This window comes from Beta vulgaris, chromosome 4 (genome assembly GCF_026745355.1).
Source record: "Beta vulgaris subsp. vulgaris cultivar EL10 chromosome 4, EL10.2, whole genome shotgun sequence".
Classification (NCBI taxonomy): domain Eukaryota; kingdom Viridiplantae; phylum Streptophyta; class Magnoliopsida; order Caryophyllales; family Amaranthaceae; genus Beta; species Beta vulgaris.
The window spans coordinates 3413903-3435263 of NC_079205.1; the positions used below are offsets into that span (position 1 = coordinate 3413903).

At 35.3% G+C, this 21361-nt stretch overlaps 3 protein-coding genes across 4 annotated transcripts; 1 reads left to right on the plus strand and 2 right to left on the minus strand.

The window, feature by feature from the left end:
• Positions 1–3335: 3335 nt before the first annotated feature.
• LOC104883408 (glycine-rich protein 5) lies at positions 3336–3839 on the minus strand. The gene is made up of 2 exons (XM_010667931.1): positions 3578–3839; positions 3336–3478 (listed from the first exon to the last, which is right to left on the minus strand). The coding sequence occupies exons 1-2, from the start codon at positions 3837–3839 to the stop codon at positions 3336–3338; spliced, it is 405 nt and encodes a 134-aa protein (XP_010666233.1).
• Positions 3840–7261: 3422 nt separating this feature from the next.
• Positions 7262–8403, plus strand: LOC104883384 (hypothetical protein). The gene is made up of 2 exons (XM_010667901.4): positions 7262–7553; positions 8023–8403. Exons 1-2 carry the CDS (start codon positions 7327–7329, stop codon positions 8201–8203), a joined length of 408 nt encoding a protein of 135 aa, XP_010666203.1. The 5' UTR covers positions 7262–7326; the 3' UTR covers positions 8204–8403.
• A 496-nt stretch (positions 8404–8899) lies between these two features.
• Positions 8900–19069, minus strand: LOC104883385 (uncharacterized). 2 transcript variants are annotated; one of them, XM_010667902.4, is made up of 14 exons: positions 18748–19066; positions 18456–18535; positions 17210–17410; positions 15301–15398; positions 14671–14861; positions 14366–14547; positions 13677–14021; positions 13528–13592; positions 12795–12843; positions 12527–12683; positions 10670–10754; positions 10522–10591; positions 10279–10419; positions 8900–9608 (listed from the first exon to the last, which is right to left on the minus strand). In XM_010667902.4, exons 1-14 carry the CDS (start codon positions 18845–18847, stop codon positions 9276–9278), a joined length of 2097 nt encoding a protein of 698 aa, XP_010666204.1. In that variant the 5' UTR covers positions 18848–19066; the 3' UTR covers positions 8900–9275. The 2 variants fall into 2 exon arrangements, 1 of the variants encoding a protein (XP_010666204.1); XR_008968909.1 differs by having other exon boundaries at positions 9440–9608; positions 10279–10415; positions 18748–19069.
• Between the last annotated feature and the right edge of the window lie 2292 nt (positions 19070–21361).

The window sequence follows — 21361 nt, forward strand, 5'->3', positions numbered from 1 at the left end:
TAAGTTATAAAACGTATTTGCATGACTGCTTCTCAGCTCTTGTTCGCTTTCACTATAATACTAATAGATAGATATATGAGATTAGAACTTTGTTTATTTCTCTTTTGTAAATGGCGTAAGAGATCAAAACTTGGTTTTATGAAATTATCTGGACGCTTTGGTTGAGGGGTTCATTAACTCTGAGGCCCTTGATAGTTGTAAATAAACGATGGTAATGAGAATGAGTTTTAAGTGTAATGTTACAAGGATGTACCCTAAAAATCTCCATGGGGAGGCAATTTCATCCCTCAAGTTTGTGTGTTTTCCCTTTTGAGGAATGTTGAAGCTAAAATGTATAGAGCACAACACATGTAAGTGTTCGACATTAATAAAAGAAGAGGGATGGGATCGATTACTTTATAATGCAAAGAGGCTACTTCCCTTATTATCATATGGTTTAAAGGTGGAACCTCCTATTTTTCTTTTGAAGTGGACTCTCTCTCCTTATGATGGGTGTGGCCCATTCCCATATTTAACATGGTAACAGAGTCAAGCCCACAGTTGGGACCATTAAATTACTCTGGGCCAATTGATGAAAAAGGGGACGTCACACGTGAGGGGGAGTTTTGAAGCTATAATGTATAACGCACAACACGTGTGAGTGTCCCGCATTGATATATAAGAAGAAGAGAGAATGGTTCACTTTAAACGCAAAGGGGCTGATCCCCTTATTACCATAAGTTTTAAAGGTGTAACCTCCTCTGTCTTGTGAAGTGGACTCTCTCTCCTTATGATGGGTGTGACCCAGACCCATATTTAATAGGGAAGCAATCTCAATCCTAATATAATTTTTTCTATAAGGAAAAGCAATTTTCATTACCACTCTTTACTACCTACAAGGTGGTATTGAATGGGAATGAAAATTTAAGAAGAAAAATAGACAATTTAGGATGAATTAGCATTACCATGGGAATGAATAATGATTTTCTTGACAAATTTACATACAAATTCATTCCCATCACCACCATTTATAGCCAACTACCAGACGTCCCGTTGGGGTTATTGATATGCTTAGGAAGAATGCCCTCATGTTGTTTCTAAAGCACTAATGCTTGCTAATTTATTAGTTAAATATCTATAGTACATTAAACAGCGGATTTTACCAACTATTCCCTTTGATTTTATCAGTTTAACCAATTTTATTTTTGGATTGTCTTTTTTTTGGTGAACCATATTTGGGTTGTTATTTATTAGTTTATCCACTTTTTTCTATTTTTGGAATGATCTTATTAATTTTATATTATTATATTTACAATAAAGTTTCTCTTTTTATGACTCATATACCTGCTTTACGAGAAATTATATTTTCTCTTCTTTTCAATGACACACATACTTATTTCTCCTAAAACTTTGAATCTAAAAAAGTGGGTAATTAAACTGATAAAAATCAGAAGGAGTAATATTTAAATCCTATTGGCTTCAGATAGTTTTGACTGAAATTATATTATTTTAACTTAATTATTTAAAATCATTTTCGGCGTAAAACTCTTTTGGTGCGACCGTTGGAACCGGATTCATCGAGTGTGTTTGGGGATTTGGATTGAGTAATTAACTTATTCTGTACTTATTTTATCTTAACTTATTTTGTCTTAACTTATTTTGCCTTGAATTGTCTTACTTATGTGTTAAATTGACTAAAAAAGCTTATATATGTTTGAACTTATCTGAGAAAAATGACTTATTTTGTCTAAAATTATTTATTTGAACTTTTATTTTGTTTAAAATTATTTATTTGAACTTATTATAAGGCATAATAAGTTGAAACAAATATACCCTAGTGTCTTGATCTTCACAATAAGAGTATAGTTGAAACAAATAGATCATAGTTTCTTGATCTTCATAATTAGAGTATATATGTACGTATAAGGTATTGACTCACTCACCTTTAATTAGGCTAAATTTAGAAACTTTGAACATAACAAAAATTAATCATGTGAAAGGCATGTGCGTTAGAATTGTTTTGATGTTTATTGCAAAATATGACGACCTTGTCATATTTAATATTAACCAATAGGGAAACGAAGATATATATTAACATTTAATAGTAATCAATTTGTTTATTTGAGAAGAGACCATGCAAATTCATCAAGTGGATAAAACTTAAGAAAAATAGAGGAGTAGATGTTAATTCTTCTTCTTGCCAGGTTTCTTGTTAAGTTTTGTAATTTAGTTCAAATATTTATTTATTTTTATTTTTTAATATTTTAGCTCTTGGTTATTCTCTAGGTTGTTGTGCTTTTCAAATCCTAAAAAGAAAAGAAAAACTAGGCGAATCTTAACTCACATGTATACTAAGTACTGGAAATAATTAGATAAAGAGAATTGGCTGATAATTAGAATCAGATCACTAGGGTTGGATACGAGTTTAATTTAGCCGTGTCGAACCATATCAAGGCTCGACTTGATAACACTCTAATTTGTAAGGCTCGAGTTCAATTCGAACTTTACAAATGAGTTCGAGCTCGATTCGAAAGTTGTTATTGAAGCTCGAGTTCGTATTCGAGCTTAGCTCGAATAACAAACGAACCGAACTTTTAATCGAGCCTTAGGCATAAGGAACTGTTTTATTATAGCAATTCATAATTATTGGGATTTTCGAGAACTAAGAAAGGAAGAATAATTATATAGCAGCTAGGCTGTATGCCAGATGTATTGACTTTATACTTCATAAGTCATAACTCATAAGGCATAAGACAAATTAATTAAAGCATATTTTTAATACTAATTTTTTATATACGAACTGTTTGCGAGCTAACGAACCAAATACCATATAGTTCAAGTTCAATCGGCTTGTTAAGTAATCAAACTTTTTTTAGGGTTTGAGTTCGCTTTGTTTAGAAACGAACAAAGTCTGAATCGAACATTATTTGACAAGCCGAGCTCTAACTGTTCACGAACAATTATATTTTGTTCGTGACCAGCCCTACATACCACTATATGATTCAAGAATTGACATACTTTTTCTTTTAGGAAAGGTCTCATGTAACTTATTTCGTTGAATTACCAATTAAAACGAATATGATGGTATTGCGAATGCAGATCTCATTAAATTATGAGATAAAACAACAGAGAAAATAAGATTACAACACTTTTCAAGTGTGTCACTACTCACTACAATGCAAAAACAAGAAAAATCTTACAGAAAGGTTTAAAGCACGTAGTACATAGGTACGCACGTAAGGACTAAGAACGTGATGAAAAATGGATATAAAATTAAGTAAACAATCATTATTTTAACTTAATAGCCTTGTAGGAGTAATGTTGTAAGCCAGGGTTTAGCTTATCAGCCTTTAGGATCAAGGAAATCCATGTCCAAGTCCACCACCAGCACCACCACCAAATCCAGCTCCAGCACCACCGCCAAGTCCGCCACCAAGTCCACCACCACCACCGCCGCCAAATCCTCCACCACCACCAGCTCCTCCACCTAATCCACCACCTGCACCAGCTCCACCTCCAGCACCAAATCCAGCACCGCCACCAGCTCCGGCACCACCGCCAAACCCACCACCACCACCTCCGCCAAATCCACCACCACCTCCACCACCAAGACCACCACCAGCTCCTCCACCAGCACCACCTCCGAAACCCGCACCACCTCCGAGACCTCCACCGCCGCCGAGGCCTCCTCCGCCTCCACCTCCGAAGCCGCCACCTCCTCCTCCACCTAGGCCCCCATGATGGTGGCCAAACAAGAATTTCTCATCTTCCAAGGAATGAGAATTCACTAGCTTCCTAGCACTAGTAGTGTAAACTAGTGCACTAAGAAGCAAACATAGGAAAACCTTGGTACAAGTCATCTTTTGTAGTAGGGTTTTTTTTTGTTTTGTTTTCCTTGGATGACTTGAGATGAGAAATAGAGAACTATGGAAAGGTATTATATAGCGATGGATTTGACAAAAGAATTGCGCAAGTTGTAATGCTAGAAGCTTGGAACAGTTGAGAGATCAGGGTTTAATTAATGGAGTTCTTCATTTGTTCATCTAATAACCGTGTTCAATATAATCACTTTAATGCCCTACAACTGCTTTGGTTGAAAAGGAACTTGGAAAGCTGGCCATACTTTTATTTTCAGCAAGTCTAATAAAAAGAATTTAATCTCTTGACCATACATGTTTGGTATATATATTGATTTTCCACAAATAATAATCTAAGCTTCAAAAATATCATATTTCCTTACATTCGTTTTGCTATAGATTTGATATCATTGGCATTCGTTTTCAAGATTTTCTTGACACATATATGTCACGTAAAATTTAATGCATGGATATCCTTATATGGGAAAGAATGACAATTTTTCACTTGAAAAACTGATAGAGTATAAAATTATTCCTGGAATTCCATACAAAAGTTTAAACTTTTGATTGGAGTTCCAAAAATAGTTTTATACTTTATAAAAAACAAACCATGCAAACAGAAATGAGGTATTAGTATGTGAATGATGGAAACAATGGTGTTTAAGCACATGTACTAATTACTTCTTTTCAAGAACATTTCGTCCTTGTCTCTTTAAGGTGCACATAAACTTTTCTATGGGTACATGGAAAAAGATGATGAAAATTGGAAGAAGAAAGACATACGTACATGAAATTATGTTAAGTGGTACTGGGGGTAGTGTCGGCTGAATTATCAATGACTTGTTGGCTTTTTTATGAGTACTTTACTGAAAAAAACCATTACAAAAAATGATCGGTAGGTTTGATCAATTAAAGTAGTGTACTGTTCTGTTCTTACATAATGCAGACTTCTATATCCACAAAATAACAAAAACTCATTTAGATCAGAGTGGGGAATTCATAATGTTGAGTATGTGAACATGCTTTTGCTTCCCTTTATGAGTTTCCTCCTACTTTCGCCAACTTTTATTGTGCTAGGTGGCTAAACCATAGACATTTATTCAACTTCTACAATAAGTGTCAAAAAAAAAAAACTTCTACAATAAGGCATGCATAAACATAATGGGAGTTAATTTAAAGAGTCATATTACTTCATGTGTTGCTAGAGTTGTGTTGAAACCCATTAAGTGCCCACTTGTGAGTGTCCCACGCTGGAAAAAGAGGAGAGAATAAATTACTTTATAAGATAAGGAGTTACTCCTCCTATCACCAATTGGTTTTAGGATAGAACCTCCTAACTTGTAAGTGGGCTAAACTCTCCTCCTCCTTATTGGGTTACCCAGACCCATTTTCATATAAATCTAAAATTTAACATGGTATCAGAGCCCGGGTTGCGGGTCTCGTCTAAACTGGGTGTTTGATAGCGCTACTGGATAAGGATTTACCTCAACAGGATGTCCAGCCCCTAAGAGGATTATTGTTCTGACCTTTCCAGTTAGCTCTGAATTTCTAAGGACACTCACAAGTGAGGGGGTGTGTTGAAACCCATTAAGTGCCCACTTGTGAGTGTCCCACATTGGAGAAAGAGGAGAGAATAAACTACTTTATAAGATAAGGAGTTACTCCTCCTATAACCAATTGGTTTTAGGATGGAACCTCCTAACTTGTAAGTGGGCTAAACTCTCCTCCTCCTTATTGGGTTACCCAGGCCCATTTTCATATAAATCTAAAATTTAACAAGTTGTATATATTCCTGTCTCGTTTTAGTTGTGATATTAACTTTCAAGCATGTGCAATTGAATTGCATTAGATTTCTAGATTGACAATATGAAAATATACCAAGTAAGTGTTGGCCTAGTGGTGATGGAGATTGACTTTGGTAGGACAGACCCGTGTCTGAATCCCCGCAACATCCTTGGGAGAGGAATAGAACCTAACCACTTCGAACTTGGCCTCGATCCGGATGTAACCCGAAGGGTGAAGCGGGTGCAAACACCAAAAACAAAAACAAAAATGAAAATATAAGAAAGCTAATCATAAGTGGCTATGTTTGAGATTTGCTAAAAAGAGAATAAGATTGTGAGAAAGCTAATCATAAGCAATCAACACAATTGTTGTATATAAATTCATTATCTCCTTTTTTTTCGATTATGTAAATGATAATCGTGTCAACTTAATTATGCTTCACTTCCTTATCCTTTACAAAAATTCTAATGGATAACAACTTAAAATTCGAACACCAAATTATAAATTATTTGGTAAATCTACAACTAATAACACTAGTAAAGTTGTTTGCAATCCATGCGCTGGTAAATCCATCATTGTTGTTTTATACATCTATCATTATTGTTTTGTACATCAAAGATTCTTCATGTACACATACATTATTCTTTATACTCATCGGAAATTTCTGTTTGTACCTCCACTATTTTGTTTTATCCAACATTCCTGTATTGACATCCACCTTTTCCTATTTTCATACAAAATTCATTTATGTACATCCATCATAATTGATTTGTGCATGTAAGATTTGCATAATTTAATGTTTAAGAAAAAGAACATATAAAAAGGACATATAAGTCATTTAAGTGATTTATACGTCTGTCATCAAATTATTCTTGGAATAGCTAAACTCAAAAGAAAATTAATACATATTACCCGTTAATAGTGTTAAGATTTCAAGTGAGCCTAATAAAAGAATACAAAAATAAGTATAAGTCACTTCCGTGATTTTCAACAAACGCATGGGGACCCAAAAACTGATAGACCACAGCTTGAATAATGCACCGGGTGCGGCTACAGGTGTGCATGGGTCCAGGACCGAAGCGGACCGAAATCCAGGATTTTCTTGGACCGGGACCGGACCAAAGAATTCCGATCCTGGACCTCTTGGATCAGAATTTTTTTTCCAAAAAAAATCTTTTTTATTTTATTTAAATATATTTATAAATTATATACATTAAAAATTAATTAATACTTATAATAACAATAATCCTAGAAGAATAAATGATAGGTGTTTAAGTTTCTAACTTTCTACCTTTTAATTATTATTTTTAACATATAAATTTTTTTTTACTAAATAATAGAAATTCCGGTCCAACCGGTCCGGACCGGAGTTTTCCAGATTTGGACCGGACCGGAATCTTGATATACGACGGACCGAGGACCGGATCCAATCCTGTTCAAATTCCGATCCGGACCGGGTTGTACGGCCATAGCTAAAGTAGGCCTAGACAAGTACGTACCATCGCATAATTTCCCCAATCTTCTAAATGACCAGACGACATCGTAAGTCAGCCCAAATGAGCAAATGAAACTAATGGGCCATTTAAAAGTTGCCAGTTGCCTTTGTTGTTCCCTTATTTACTCTGACAAATTATCTAACTCCAACAAAACATTATCCATAATAAATAGAAAAAAAAGAAAAATCACAATTAGAGGTGGCTTCTCTATGAGTTGCATTCATTGTTATTCTCCATCTCTTCACTTGCTTACCCTGCAAAAGCATAGGCACAATGCTAGAATACCAACCAAACTGTCTTGGCTTTTCTCTGGCAACTCAACAAACAAACATTTTAAGTCACAAATTGGAGTTCTTCCTTTGAAAGTAGAAGATTTTCCTACTTTTACTCTTGTTGTTGCAAAACCTGCTAATACTACAGTTTTAATCCAAACAAGGTTTGTTTCTTTATGTCTCATCTCCTCACATATTTATTTACTGATTGTCATTGCTAACACCAATAATCAATATTTAAGTGATGTGTTCGTGATAAATGAACATTGCTACTCTCTCTGTTTCATAATATAATGTACTCATTCATGCAATTTCTTATAATCTTAAAACCAAAAATTGAAAATGAAGTAATAGTGTGATTGAGCCCTGAATTAGCAATTATCCACTCGCATAATCTTTGATATTCGGTAAGCTTAAGCCATGTTGGTTATTAAGTTGTCACTATTCTTGATAAACTTCCATCATCTATTTCTTTTTTGTGCGAATGAGCCATAAGGGCGGGGATGAGAATCGATCCCAGGATCACTTGAATCGGGAGAGAAGCTCTAACCAACTGAGCTATAACTCGCTCTCATAAACTTCCATCATATGATACATGCTCATGTGTTTTAATGTTTGTCACTGAATTTGCAGTGCAGTGATGATCTTTTTCTACTTGATAGCCAATTTTGTGGTGCCACTATTTATCTCGAAAGAATTTGAGTCTGAAAAAGAGGATGAAAACGAGAAGCCTAACATCACTAATCCTGTGGATAAGGGGAAATCTAGCTCAAAAACAGGGAAACGTGGTTTCAACAGCACCAAGCCTAAATAAGGATCCTTTTAGTGCTCTTGTTAATAAGCAAAATCTTCCTTATGTAATTTTAAATCTTCATTCATTAGAAGTCTGAATTTTTATAGATAACTACTTCTATATAACATGGTAGGATTATTATGCCTACAATTGCTGTCTAATTGGAGAAATTTAGAAGATAAAACATGCAAAACAAATTGCATATCAAAAAGCATTTCAATTTCTGAATCCTTGAACAGAACAAAAGAAAATAAATGTGTACAATTTTATTGTTGTCGATAAAATCTGGATGAAGGGAACGTTGTGAATCTAGTGTTCGTCACTTAATATTATTGGGATGTAGGAACCGAGAATCACATGGGAGCCCAATGGCTCCCAACCTCATGGTCGGGCGTTCGACTCTTATTAACCCCAAATTTGAGATGTTTGTTTAATTCGTCACAAAGTATACTTTCAAAACATCAACTCCTAAATCTAATACTATGATTTGGAATTATGTTGAATACGTCACAAAGTATTGTTACTTTGTTGAATTGGTCACAAAGAATACTTTCAAAACATCGACTCCTAAATCTAATAGTGTCGGAGACCAAGGAAAAAAAGTTCTAACTAGTAGAACCATGGATGAATATCACAAAGTTACAACCATTAAGCAAAGAATTGCAGTAAAATTTGAGGAATTCGGAAGATAATAACGGCAGAATAGATAGTAGCTAATTGTTGAATACCAAAAAGAATTTCCATTTCTGTAATGCTCTGTACTTTGAACACAAAAAATAGTTACAATGTTACCAATGAAATTTGGATGGAGGTGAGATTGTGAATTAGTATTGGTCACAGAACATTGTTGAGCAATAATTACATTTTGACAATCACCAAGAGAAAGTCGTTGAATTATATCGACTTCTGGCAAGTCAGCTAGATTTTCTCAAGTCACTGCAACACAGTTTTCTCAAGTCTACTATGACACTTTGTGGCATATATGTTTCGGTGAACACTAAATTGGGATTTTTTTTTTCAGCATTATTTTGGGAAATCCTTCTAACTAATAACTCTATCTAATTTACAGTTGAGGGTAAGTAGAAGCAATTCTTCAAACAACTGTCCAACCATTTTCATCTGTGCCAACACTTTCTTTGTTGGATGAGGGTTGTGTGTTTTCAGGCTTAGGAGGCTTCTTTGAAAACAGAGATGATTTATTATCGAAAAAATTCGAAAATGACTGACGACCAGTTGGAATGTCCTCAGCGCTATTGCTCTCCTCTGAAGATGACTTCCTTGACCTATTTTTGCGGCCAAATACCTGGGATAACTTCTTAAACCGGGATTTTGGCTCCTCTGCGGAGGAATTCGTATCTTCAGGCGGTTTCATTGCTTTCATGACATCGTTTGGTCGAACAAACATTGCCTCAATTGTTTCATAAACCTGCACAAAGCGAAAAGATGACATTGTAGTATTCATAAGATGAACTATTATTATGGAACTAATGAACATTGAAACATAACTTGATCTGAGTAGAAGATTTTTACTGTCGCATAATTCCATGGATGCAAAATAGAAGTAATTTTCCCATATTCCTTTGTTTGGTTACTGAGTAAAACATGAAAACATTTATGCCTACAATTGTTGTCTATATTTTCCTGAAAAAGTAATTTTCCCATATTCCTTTGTTTGGTTTGTAAAGAGTGGAAAATAGCTTTCCCATGGATGCAATCATGCAAAATAGTTCTCCCAAGGATCGAAAACATTTTCCTTTCTTGAGGAAGGAAAACATTTTTTCTTCCTATATTGCAATTGTATTTTCACTTCAAGATTGATTTGCCATGGCAAAACATTTATCATTGAAAATATTATCCATCTAACCAAACTCCCTCTACAAGCTTTCAAGTAATCCAAGTGTTTGATGGTTTTGTATTGCGTGATTAATTTCTCATTTCATTACTTCCTTTTATTCTAATACTAAGTTGACATTTATGTTACAAAATTCTACACAAGGAACAAACTGATATCAATTCTATATCTAAATAGTCAAGCAAATAAGGAATGATGTAGTACTAGTACTCTACTCAGCATGAAAGGGAAGTAGAAGATGTACCTGGCAGATATCATCGATTTTTTCCATCCAGGCATCACCTTGACATGATGCAACTACAAAATCTTTACACTCGTAGAACAACTTTGCTACATTTTCATCTGTAGAAACTTTAGCCTCAGCAATCACTAATCCCAAACCTAGCTGTAACCGAAAGTAGTATCAAAAGACAATAAAATCACGTCCACAAAGTTTCTATGCCAATTAATTGATGTGCATAATGCATAATGCAGTTACAGAACTTACCAAAGACTGAAACAGCTGGCCAAATAGCTGAGAAGGAGTAATGTCCTCTAGTACACTCAGAACACCTTCCCTACAGAATGCCACATGTTCTTTCAGTTAGCTATTTCAGGAGAGTCTAGAGTACAACTACTGAACTTTCCCAACTTACACTGCCAAATCCTCGTCAAATTGTGGTGCTTGTCTAACAGCAGGCACAGGTTTCGCAGTTTCCCAGAGTTCTCGCCATAAATTACCTACAGGATAAATAATTTAAATGAAAAGGCATTTCTGCAGCAAACAACTTACACCCCCTTCTTCTAGGTGTACCATACCAAAAAAAAGGTAGAACTTAACTCCACCCCCAACTCCCCCGGAAAGAAAATTCATTAATCAACAGAACTGAGTAGAAGCACCATGCAAGTTCTCAGGCATGACACAGATGACAGATCCAACAATATAATAACAGTGAAAGAGAAAAAAGAAATCAAACAAATGCATGTTATCTTCTTAACAATACAACTCCTAGCAAAAACATGCAACTACACAAGTACCCAACATTAGGGATGGCAATTGGGCGGGGCGGGTGCGAATGATGGTACCCCCACACCCGTACCAGCATTAAATTCTCATCCCTATCCCTGCCCTACCACCCATTGCGGGGGAAGATTCCATCTCCATCCCCGCCCCACCACCCATTGCGGGGGGAAATTCTAGACCCACCCCTGCCCCACCCCCGCACCCGCGTCATACCCACTTCATCCCCGCAAAAAATCCACCAATAAAATCTGCCATAAGCCCATTATAGTTGTCTACTTCACAAAATCACAATATAATATAGTAAAAGAAAAGTTAAAATACATTAACAAAGGCAAATGTTTTATTACTCAAAAGTGTCTTCAAATACATTAGTAATATATGTATATAAATAGAATTTTAATAATAGCTATGCGGGGCGGGGTGGGGCGGGCGGGGATGGGGCGGGGCGGGCGGGGATGGGGCGGGTATAACATAAAATCCACACCCGCTCCACAACCCATTGCGGGTACAACTTTAATCCCCATCCCCGCCCCATCCCCGCTAAACCTAGACCCATCCCCGTCCCAATTGGGCGGCGATGGGGCGGGTCTCCTACTTAACCTCCCCACTGCCATCCCTACCCAACATCAAGTTAAAACATAAGCTCAAATATGCAAATCAAGTTTACTTCACTTGAACTTTAGCGCACAACCCCACAAGTTACTTGGTTAGATATTTATTGAGCAACAGGAATTGCATGCAAGCATATAATACCTGATGCAGTATTTTCCCAAATATAGGTACTGAATAACAAACCCAAGTAGGCAACTCTATGAACAATAGCCTACCGAACATCATTTTATTCATATATAAAAATAATATTTATATTATTATAAAAGAAAATGCTGGATTGCCAAAGAACTATTGGTTAGACAGCACATCTGGAGACTGGAGTCTTCCAAAAGGTACATGCAGGATAGCACAACATACTAGAGAAAGACCAAAGTAATTGGTCGCAGACTCAGGAATGGGGGCTAACCCATGGGCCAACAATGCCATCTGTTACAAAAACTTATTCCCTTCGTGCCACTATGCCATTCATCCTTTACATTTCGAATTATCCCATTCTACTGTCCTTTTCGGTTAGTAATGCAAATTCACTTGGTAATATTTGACCTTTATTATATACTAACACACCATCGGTTGAACTATACTCATAGATTTACTTCTTAAAATTGATCAAAAGTCAAACAGGAGTTACAGGGCATAGGACAGAAGGAGCCTTCATAAAAATTTGAAAATGAACTAGTAATAAGAAATAACTAACAAGTAACAAGCCAACTTCAATCATTACCACTTGCCAGTGACTTATCAAGTGTCAGCACTAAGTGATGATAAACCAAAAAGTTCAGAAAGCTTGAATAAGTAGCATGAATAAGCTGGACTTGAACTTAAAATATCAACTGACAACCCACAAAGATTAACTAATATGCCCAGGTGACGAGCTCACCTTCTTTCTGCATACGTCTACTTAAACGACCTCTGGAAGATGTTGAATCACCTCCACCTGTACTTGCATCAGAGTCGTTACCAGACTCGTTTTCTGTCCAATCAGGAGGAGAGTGCCATCTTACGAAGTCTTCAAGAATACATCCAGGATTTGCAGCCTGATACAGGATTGATAAAAGAATTTAGCTGCATTTACACATGGAGACTAGTTACACTATCAAATGATATAAGAAAATCAGAAGAGGTCATCTCTCAAGCACCGGACAAACCTTGAAAGCTTGCATATCAGAGAGAAGCTGGGAACAACCAGCACCAACACTGCAAATAAGTAATAAAAAGCTTCATGAAACTTAAACAAGACATAATCACACGCCAAATCAAATTTCGACTTCTACAAAGATATGTCAAAATAGGTGAGGTCATAATGCTCAGACATGCAAATTTATGATCCTAAACTGACCCCCTGGCCCCTACAGTCACATGCTCCATTATCTGAACTTGCTTACTGCAATATTTGTAAAGAGTAAGCCCTCTGGTAATTTCAAGTTAAGTTGACCCGATTAAAATCCATCAGTTCTGAGATCTGAGATGCTCATCAATTTCATCTTAATATGTCGTTAGATCAATTAGCCAATACTTGTTCCTTAAAGCTACACACTAGTGGGAGAGTTTATGATGTAGATTTGAGATCATCCGGAAGGGTGTAGCAGCAGTTCTTTTTTTTGAGGACAGCAGAATACTATCCCCAGGCTATAACAGAATGGCAAACTTCAGCAAGACAACCTTGCATGAATTGCGACGGGAAACTTTACATATTTTATCTGAAGTTGTATAAGAAGTGTTCATAAGATTTTATACATACCATCTTAAACACAGATTTCATGCAACTAGCATGTCAGCTAAAATTGGATCACCCAGAGCCAGAAACGTATAGATATGCTGTAGTAAACAGAATTTGTTCTTCAAACTTGATAACAAGATGGAAAATTTGATGATGCTCACCTCCCTGTCTGGAGAACAAACTCTTCAGCTTCTCGGGCAAGATCTTCAGTAAGCAATGGCCCTTCCTGCAGATGCACAGTCAATACCTCAACAAAAGAAACTGAAAATCTAAAAAGAAAATATTATTTAGCATACTAAATTTAACAAACCTGTGTCAAGGGAGCATACACAGGCTCTCCAGTTTCCAACAATGTCAAAGTGTCAGCCTGGTGACTGACTCCCAATCGTACAACAAGATCTCCAGTATTTGTTTTGGCATATGGAAAAGATCCTGAAATTATCTTTTCAACTGAGGAAGGCACTCCATCAGCATCACATCCAGCTTCGCTGATTAAAGTTTCCAATGAGTCGGTAGCAATAGCACGACGTTTCTTCCTAGAAAGACAGCAATTCATGAGTTGCATTTGTTGATAGAGCAGACACAAACTCAAATCTGGTACTTCTTCAAGAGGAATGCCAGGTATAAATTGCTCTTCCAACCAAAGCCTTCTGAGCTGCATATATAGAAAATTGAGTTTCATAAAGATATATTGTGATTCTTGATTTACCTCATGAAGGATTTGGAATTACCACATTTTAGTTTGAAAACCAAGAGTAAACCGTAACCACAGGGAGACACGGAGAAAAGAGAACATGTATTAAGCTACAAGTAAAGAAAACACTTAACATCACAGCTTTGCAGTGGACACAATGTTAGAAAGAGATTATTAAAATAAACAGTTGAAAACATCAAACTTAGGAACATATAATGTACCGACAAATAGACATTTGATAGCAACAAATCCTGCATAATATGAGACTTTACTTGAGATAAAAATAAGTTACATGAATGACTTACTTCAGCGATAGTCCTGCACCAAAATGATGCCATCTTCCGCAGTGTCTTAAAGCTTCCCATGACTTCTGAGACTTTGACAATCAAGCTTTGTGGTGGTGCACCACGAATTTCTCTTGGTAACGCCATCGTGGTAGGCAGACTTTCAACAGAAAAGCCAACTTTCCTACCAAGAGTAAGTCCTTCTGCGAACATCTTCCAGATATTACAATGGAAGCGAGATATCACCAAGGCATAATTGACCAGTATTTGGTTTGAAAGGTTATTCTCAATAATAAGTATTTTACCGAAAGCAGCTTTGTACTTACCAGCATCAAGTATGTACTGAATCAAAGCCCAAGCTTCATCGTCACTGAACTCAGAAGGGACCTTTTCCTCCTTCTCCCGGAGCACTAAAGACTTCACGGCAGAGATACCCAAACTTGCTCTTTCTCGAACTGGGGAAGAGCTTGCAGATGATGTCAGAAATTCTTTTACTGACCTATAATTCTTTTCTGATCTGCCAAGTACCGAAAAAGAGTAAAATAACAGAACATACTGAAATAACTAGCTTCCACCAGATAGGCTGAAGGAAGCGCGGGATAGTCCCACCGTGAAATGGATTTTTCAAACTACAAGACGAGATACAAAACTTGTTCACAGCAACCCTAACCTAAAAAGGTACTTTGTTTACCCCAGAGCAGATATTTTTCTATGAAGAATGAAATGACTAAATGACGCGCCAAAAATATATATATATATATATATATATATATATTGAATGTTACTTTACCTGATGTACCTGTACTGCATGTATTTGCTTATGTTACATTTTTGCACGATAAAAAGACGAAGAAAAAAATACTGGATAATGCTACTAGTTGGATTGACAATAGTGATTAATAAAATGTAATGAACTGGCCAAAGGTAGCGGTACCAGGCATGGGGAATAAACTTACTCGATGGCAACAGCCAGTTGCTTCAGCACAGATGCGGGTGGGATGATATCTCTGTTGTTGGCATCTGAACTATCAGCAGGTGAAGATGTCTCCAAACCCTGAACATAAAACATTCATCTCAAGCTGAATCAGAATCATAAATTGCAATAAACAATGACAGATCTACATGTCAGGACTTAATGAAGAAAAAATAATGAGGATCTAGTACGGTAGAATCAACATGCCATTATAAAATGCCAAACCAAGTTGGTTGAATTCCCACCTTCCTCATTCTCTCTCCCTCTATAAGGCACTCTAGAAGATAAGTGGAAAGTTGATCATTATCTCTGCCTCTATTGAGCACCCCGGACGATAAGTGAAAAATTGACCATACAAGTAATTATGTGCGTTTGCAAATGTCAACATTTCTTGATAAATTTCAGTTAAAGTTTAAGGTGCACTTAAGTGAGGTGCCACTCACTGCACTTCATTGAAGTGGGGTGCAACTAAGGAAACTTGTAAAAAAATTGACGTAAAAAGAAAATATGAGCTATTTGGTACACACAGGTGGGCCTTGGTACTTCTCAGTGTGCTGTTTTGCGCCTCGAGTGGGCCTCTTGAAATCGCCTTGCCAAGCACAAAAAAACGCTTAATCCCAATCGCCGTGCGCTTTAGCACCACAGGCAATCAGGCACCCTTCTTTACATACTGAACATTACCCTTAACCAACTAAATAAATCTTCCCTTCAAAAAAAAAAACTAAATAAATCTAGTCTAGATTGGATAACGTAAATCCAATAACAATCTTATAAGGTCTCTCAACATATAGCGGACCATACGCACATCGCAAGCCTGCACGTTTTCTTTAGTCTTTGTCAGATACTTTTCTTGACCAAATATTACTAACTTTCACCAGAAACCTTACTCTCAAGACTCAACCAAAATGTTAGATATATAGGCTATGGGGGTCAATCTCAACCAAAATGTTGGATATATAGTCTATGGGGGTCAATGCAGTGTCCAAAATCAGTACTAATTGATGCTTTTTTATTTTTCAGCTCAGCAAGTACATAATCATCTGAATAAACTCATAAAGGCCTCTTTGGTAAGTGGTTTTTTCTGAAAAATAATTAATTGGCTTTTTGCTGCTTGATGCAGTGAAACAGCGAAATATATGTTAGTCATTAGCTTTTCACTTGGCTTAACATAGTAAGTATTCTTCAGTACTTTTGATTGTTTTTTGTTATTACAGATGATGTTACGAATTATTTGTAAATAAAACAATAAGTACAACAGCTAAAACTACTAGCTAGAAACAGGCAAACTGACCAGGAAACAGCTCATTGCAACAAGGACAAGCACTAGTTCAACAAAAGTGGCTTTTATGTATGAAAACAAACATGAATCTTAAATATTACTCCCTCCGTCCCAATTTATTTGCTACATTTTGCCATTTAGGTGTGTCCCAATTTATTTGCTACATTTGCAACTATTTCCATATATAGTATATAGGTCCCACACTTTATTTACAAATTTGTCATCACTCTCTCCTTGGTTTTTGTAAATATTTCCATATATAGCATATAGGTCCCACAATTTACCTATTTGCTTTTTTGTTAATTCTTGTTATGGCAATGGTCCCCACTCCCTCATTGGTCTTTGTGATAAAGCAAATGTAGCAAATAATTTGGGACGGAGGGAGTATTTTTTGGTAGCTATGCAGCAAAAATTCAAGGAAAAAAGGTTGCTTCATAATTTAGGCTATTTATTCAGGATTGTCTTCTACTCCTTATCCAGATGCCAAGCAATGAGCATGACTCCACAAATGTGACTAGACAGTAGCAAGACCCTAGATGTCAATCCTCCTCACAATTTCAAATCAGGATAATGTAGAATAGCAACATTTAACATAGACAGTAGAGTATTTCACCTTTGCTTCCGCAGCAACTTTTTCATTGTAGAGATAAATATTTTCATCATATATAAGAAAGGACATCTTTAGATTCTCAACGTTCTCTGTGTCTTCAGCTCCCTTTCTACCTCTTCCAATATTCCTCAATCTATCATGCCATTCCTGCTTTGTTCCTATATTAGGCGGCTTCCATCGGGATTTTTTTGAATCATTGAGACCCTATCATGACAAAGTGGTAAAAATATAGAAGTCTTTCAGGAGTGACTATATATACAACACAGAACATTATCAAAATATACACAAACTTAGGGTTAACAAATTGGTGTGCTATGGAATAAATTATGTCATTAACACAACTCAGTGAGTAAACTTCCATCACTAACAAAAAACTTGATGTTCTACTATGAATATCCAGCTCTCCTGAAGCACATGTCCTACGTTCGATTCTCACTCCATTCACTCCACCTAAGCTCGCTAACAAGTATTTGAACTGCTTATAAACAAACCTAAAGGAAACTAAAACTAACACCTTTGTTGACGACTTGATGGGAGCAATGTGATTCTATAATTGATAGGCATGAAATTACTAATTCTATCCTAATAACAAAGTTTAAGTACACTAGGCGCAGAAAGTGTACTACTCCTTCTGTCTCAAAGCTAAAGTTAAGTATTGAACGCCTCTATCTCCAATAACTTGGATGCTAAGACTGCGAACCTCCACAGCAATAGGAAAAAGTTAAAGATAGAGTAACAAAACAAAATGTCCTTACAATCAAGGTTAATCTCAAATGTACAAATTTCCTCTACTTCTAAAAGCTATAATAATTTAATTCTCCTCCCCAAACCCGTAAAACTATTGCCTAATCTTAGAGAACAGATAAAATGATCCGATTTCGACACAGGAAATTTTTTTTAAAAGAAACAATGGAGCTTCTACTCTGCAATGCAGACTTAAAATTGAATTTAGCATTTGCATCTGAACACTTCAGTCTGACAATACTTTTTTTTCCGTCAATTTCGCCAAATTTCACAGAAAAAAGATATTCAACTGCAATGCTGAATTCAAATTAAAACATGAAATATCAACACAAATCAAAAAATAATAATTCAATCAATGTCAATGAACCAAATGCAAAGTCGTCACATCAGAAACTCAATTCATACAATCAATTGAAAAACTCCAATTGATAATTTTAATTTTTTTAATATTAATATCATACTTACAATGTTGTAAACTTACAAAAGAAAGATTCAATTAACTAACCTTTATTTCAGCCTCAGAAGGCGAAAAATCTTCCTCAAATTGACTACCAGAAGAACTCTGTCTACAAAACTCATCCGAATCTAAATTCAACAAATTCCACAAAAATAAAGGAAAAAATATCAAAATTTTGCGCTTCTTTCGAGATTATTCTCCGAATATTATTATTCAACAAAAAATCAGCTAAAATTGATGCTATCTTCACTGAAGAGAAAATATAGAAACAAAAAAGAGCGAAAATGGAGGTTAAAAAGAAAAAAAAAGTAGAATAAAAAGTAGGAGAGAGAAAATCAACCTCGAAGATCGGATTTTAAATCAATGAGAACTCTCTCCGCTTTAGCAGCAGCGGAATGAAAGGCTGTCCTTGCCTTTGAAACAAGCGATCCTCCCTCCATTGATTTTCTCTCTCTTCAAAATTTTCAAATTGCGCCGATTTCGCCGATTTCGACGCTCATTTTTGGTTTCCTTTTATACTGATGAGGAGAGAGAAAAGGAAATGATAGGAGCAAACGAGGAAGATGAGATGGGGTGTGTAGTATAGTAGTCAAAGGAGAGAGAAAGAGAGAGAAATTATGGATTAACTTTTGTGTTGCTTTCTTTCTCTTTTGGGATTTGATTTATTGGAGGAAATGTTTTATCTGTTTGTTTAATCAGTCAAGATTTTTTTAACTGTAGAGCTTTTGTTTTCAGATGATGACGATTGTGATTTTACTTTTTGTTGCTGTGAGTGTGGAGTGAATGGACTTCGTCGTTTTCATCGCTAACAACTAAACGCGGATCACCGTAATACAAATCTGTCAAACTATCACAACTGGATTTGGGTTGATATCATTATCTATTATATTAGTTGGCTAATTTTCCGACTTTTAGAAATCTTATTAAATTCATTATATAAAAGGTTTATTTTATTCCCCTTTTTAAGGCATTTTTCGTATCAAGAAAAAAAAGTATTTTTAACTTGAAAAACTCGAAAAAGGTTTAATCTCTAAATTGTTGGAAATTTAAAGGTGAAGTAAAGAAAGTTGTTTGCATTCCGTACGATTATGTAAAATATCTCATAAATTCATGAATTTGTCTGGTAAGGGACCGTCTAATTTTACATTAAAATTAGGCAATTATAAGTCCAATATTAAAAAGGGAATTAGCCCAATAGTAACTAAGTTAATTTCGTTCGGTGACTAGCTAGTTTAATCCATTTAATGACTAAGTCTACTTTTATATTAAAATTAGACCGTCTCTTTTAATAATTTTTGTTAATTCATATTTCAAAATTTAGATATTTAGCGATTAGTTATTTAGTCACTATCGATTAACCTGAGTCCAAAAAAAACTACTACATCCATCTCATAATATAATGTTTTTTTTTTCTACATGATTTCTAAGATAGACATTTTACTTTTAATATCTTCAGTTCCTTAGTAATAAAAGAAATATTTATATTATGAAACTATATATTATAGTATGATTTTTTGTATATATTAATGAGAATATTTGGTCAAAAATTTTATAATTTGATTCACAAAAAGTAAACAAATACTATAATATAAGACGAAGAGAGTTGAGGATAGACTCCTTTGAGTCCTTTCGCTTTCCATAAAGGAAGAGTTCACAAGATTGGCGAGGTTGGAGAAAAGGTCATGGCTTTTTGGCTTTGATTAATAGATTAATTTAATCAATTGATGACTTCATGTCATGATCTATTTAGAAAATTGCTTTTTTAGTTTTTGAATAGGTCTTTGTAGATATAGATCATACAGCACTAGAAGCTTGTGTCGAGATATAGATTAGGTTGGTTAGCACTTAGAAATTATCATGCATTAAGTGCAGAACATTATTCTTATTGCGGGGTCTTTACTCTTTAAGCAATTAGGCTTTAGGCCAATTACTGCACTAAAACTCAGAAGCTTATGTCAAAATTGTTGAATTGTGTTTCTTAAGTTCTAACCTCATACTGACGATAGGAAATATTTTTCATCTATCAAATGATGCTCGCTTTATTTTAGAACTAGTATTTGGGTCCGAACGTTGTCCTAGTTTGGTATTGTGTTTCCGACTTGATATACATTTTTTTCCACTCCCACTAAAAATATATTAAAGAAAACTCAACATTTAAAAGGTACAAATATAATAATGTGGATACTTAAAGCATGATTAAAAGTTAGTTGATATGGTAATTGTGTTATGTATAATAGCAAGAGGTTACGAGTTCAAATCTTGTTGCAAGCTAATTTTACACGTGGCGTGTATACATTGTTATGCATGCCTTTTAGTATATTTGTATAGATAGATAGTATAGTCTTTAAATCTCCAATCATATCAACTTTTTTTTATCATCAGTTTCAAAATAGTTGCACAATTTGATATCTCGTCACTATTCATCAACCAAGCTTGACAAGCATTTTATTACCATTATATAAGAAAAAAAACATATTCAAGTGTGATCTTGTTAAATTCGTCTGAATCGTCTCAATATGAGGATTTCAAATATCAATTTTTTATAATTTTTATGTATATGCAATTAGAAATATTAACGTTTAAGAAAGTGTACCGGTAAACGTGAAAAAGCAAATGTTGCAGCTATTTTGAATTGTATGAAATATTTATTACCTAAATTTTGTTGTCTTAGTAATTAAGGGTATGTTTTCTTCGGCATAAAACAACTTACCTGAATTGAACTGACTGCAACTGAATCAAACTGAAATGAAAATAAGTTGGGGAGAACATGCCCTAAGTATCCACCGCTCCACGGTATTTTGGGATAAGGAAATATATGAAATGATCTAGCAATTTTGTGATATTACTTATATTTGATATGAGAGTCTACTACTTTACTTTTGATCTAAAGTATTTTTATGCCTTGTGGAACATCATCCCAACTCTCGTGCAAGATAGACATTTTGTTTCTACTG

Coding starts and splice junctions, on each gene's coding strand:
- LOC104883408 (XM_010667931.1), bottom strand. CDS start 3,839: ATGACTTGTACCAAGGTTTTCCTATGTTTGCTTCTTAGTGCACTAGTT. Junction 3,479..3,577: donor TGGTGGTCTTGGTGGTGGAG/GTGGTGGTGGAT, acceptor GAGCTGGTGCAG/GTGGTGGATTAGGTGGAGGA.
- LOC104883384 (XM_010667901.4), top strand. CDS start 7,327: ATGAGTTGCATTCATTGTTATTCTCCATCTCTTCACTTGCTTACCCTG. Junction 7,554..8,022: donor ACAGTTTTAATCCAAACAAG/GTTTGTTTCTTT, acceptor CTGAATTTGCAG/TGCAGTGATGATCTTTTTCT.
- LOC104883385 (XM_010667902.4), bottom strand. CDS start 18,847: ATGGAGGGAGGATCGCTTGTTTCAAAGGCAAGGACAGCCTTTCATTCC. Junction 14,862..15,300: donor CAACTGGCTGTTGCCATCGA/GTAAGTTTATTC, acceptor GGTACTTGGCAG/ATCAGAAAAGAATTATAGGT. Junction 10,420..10,521: donor GCCAGCTGTTTCAGTCTTTG/GTAAGTTCTGTA, acceptor TTTCGGTTACAG/CTAGGTTTGGGATTAGTGAT.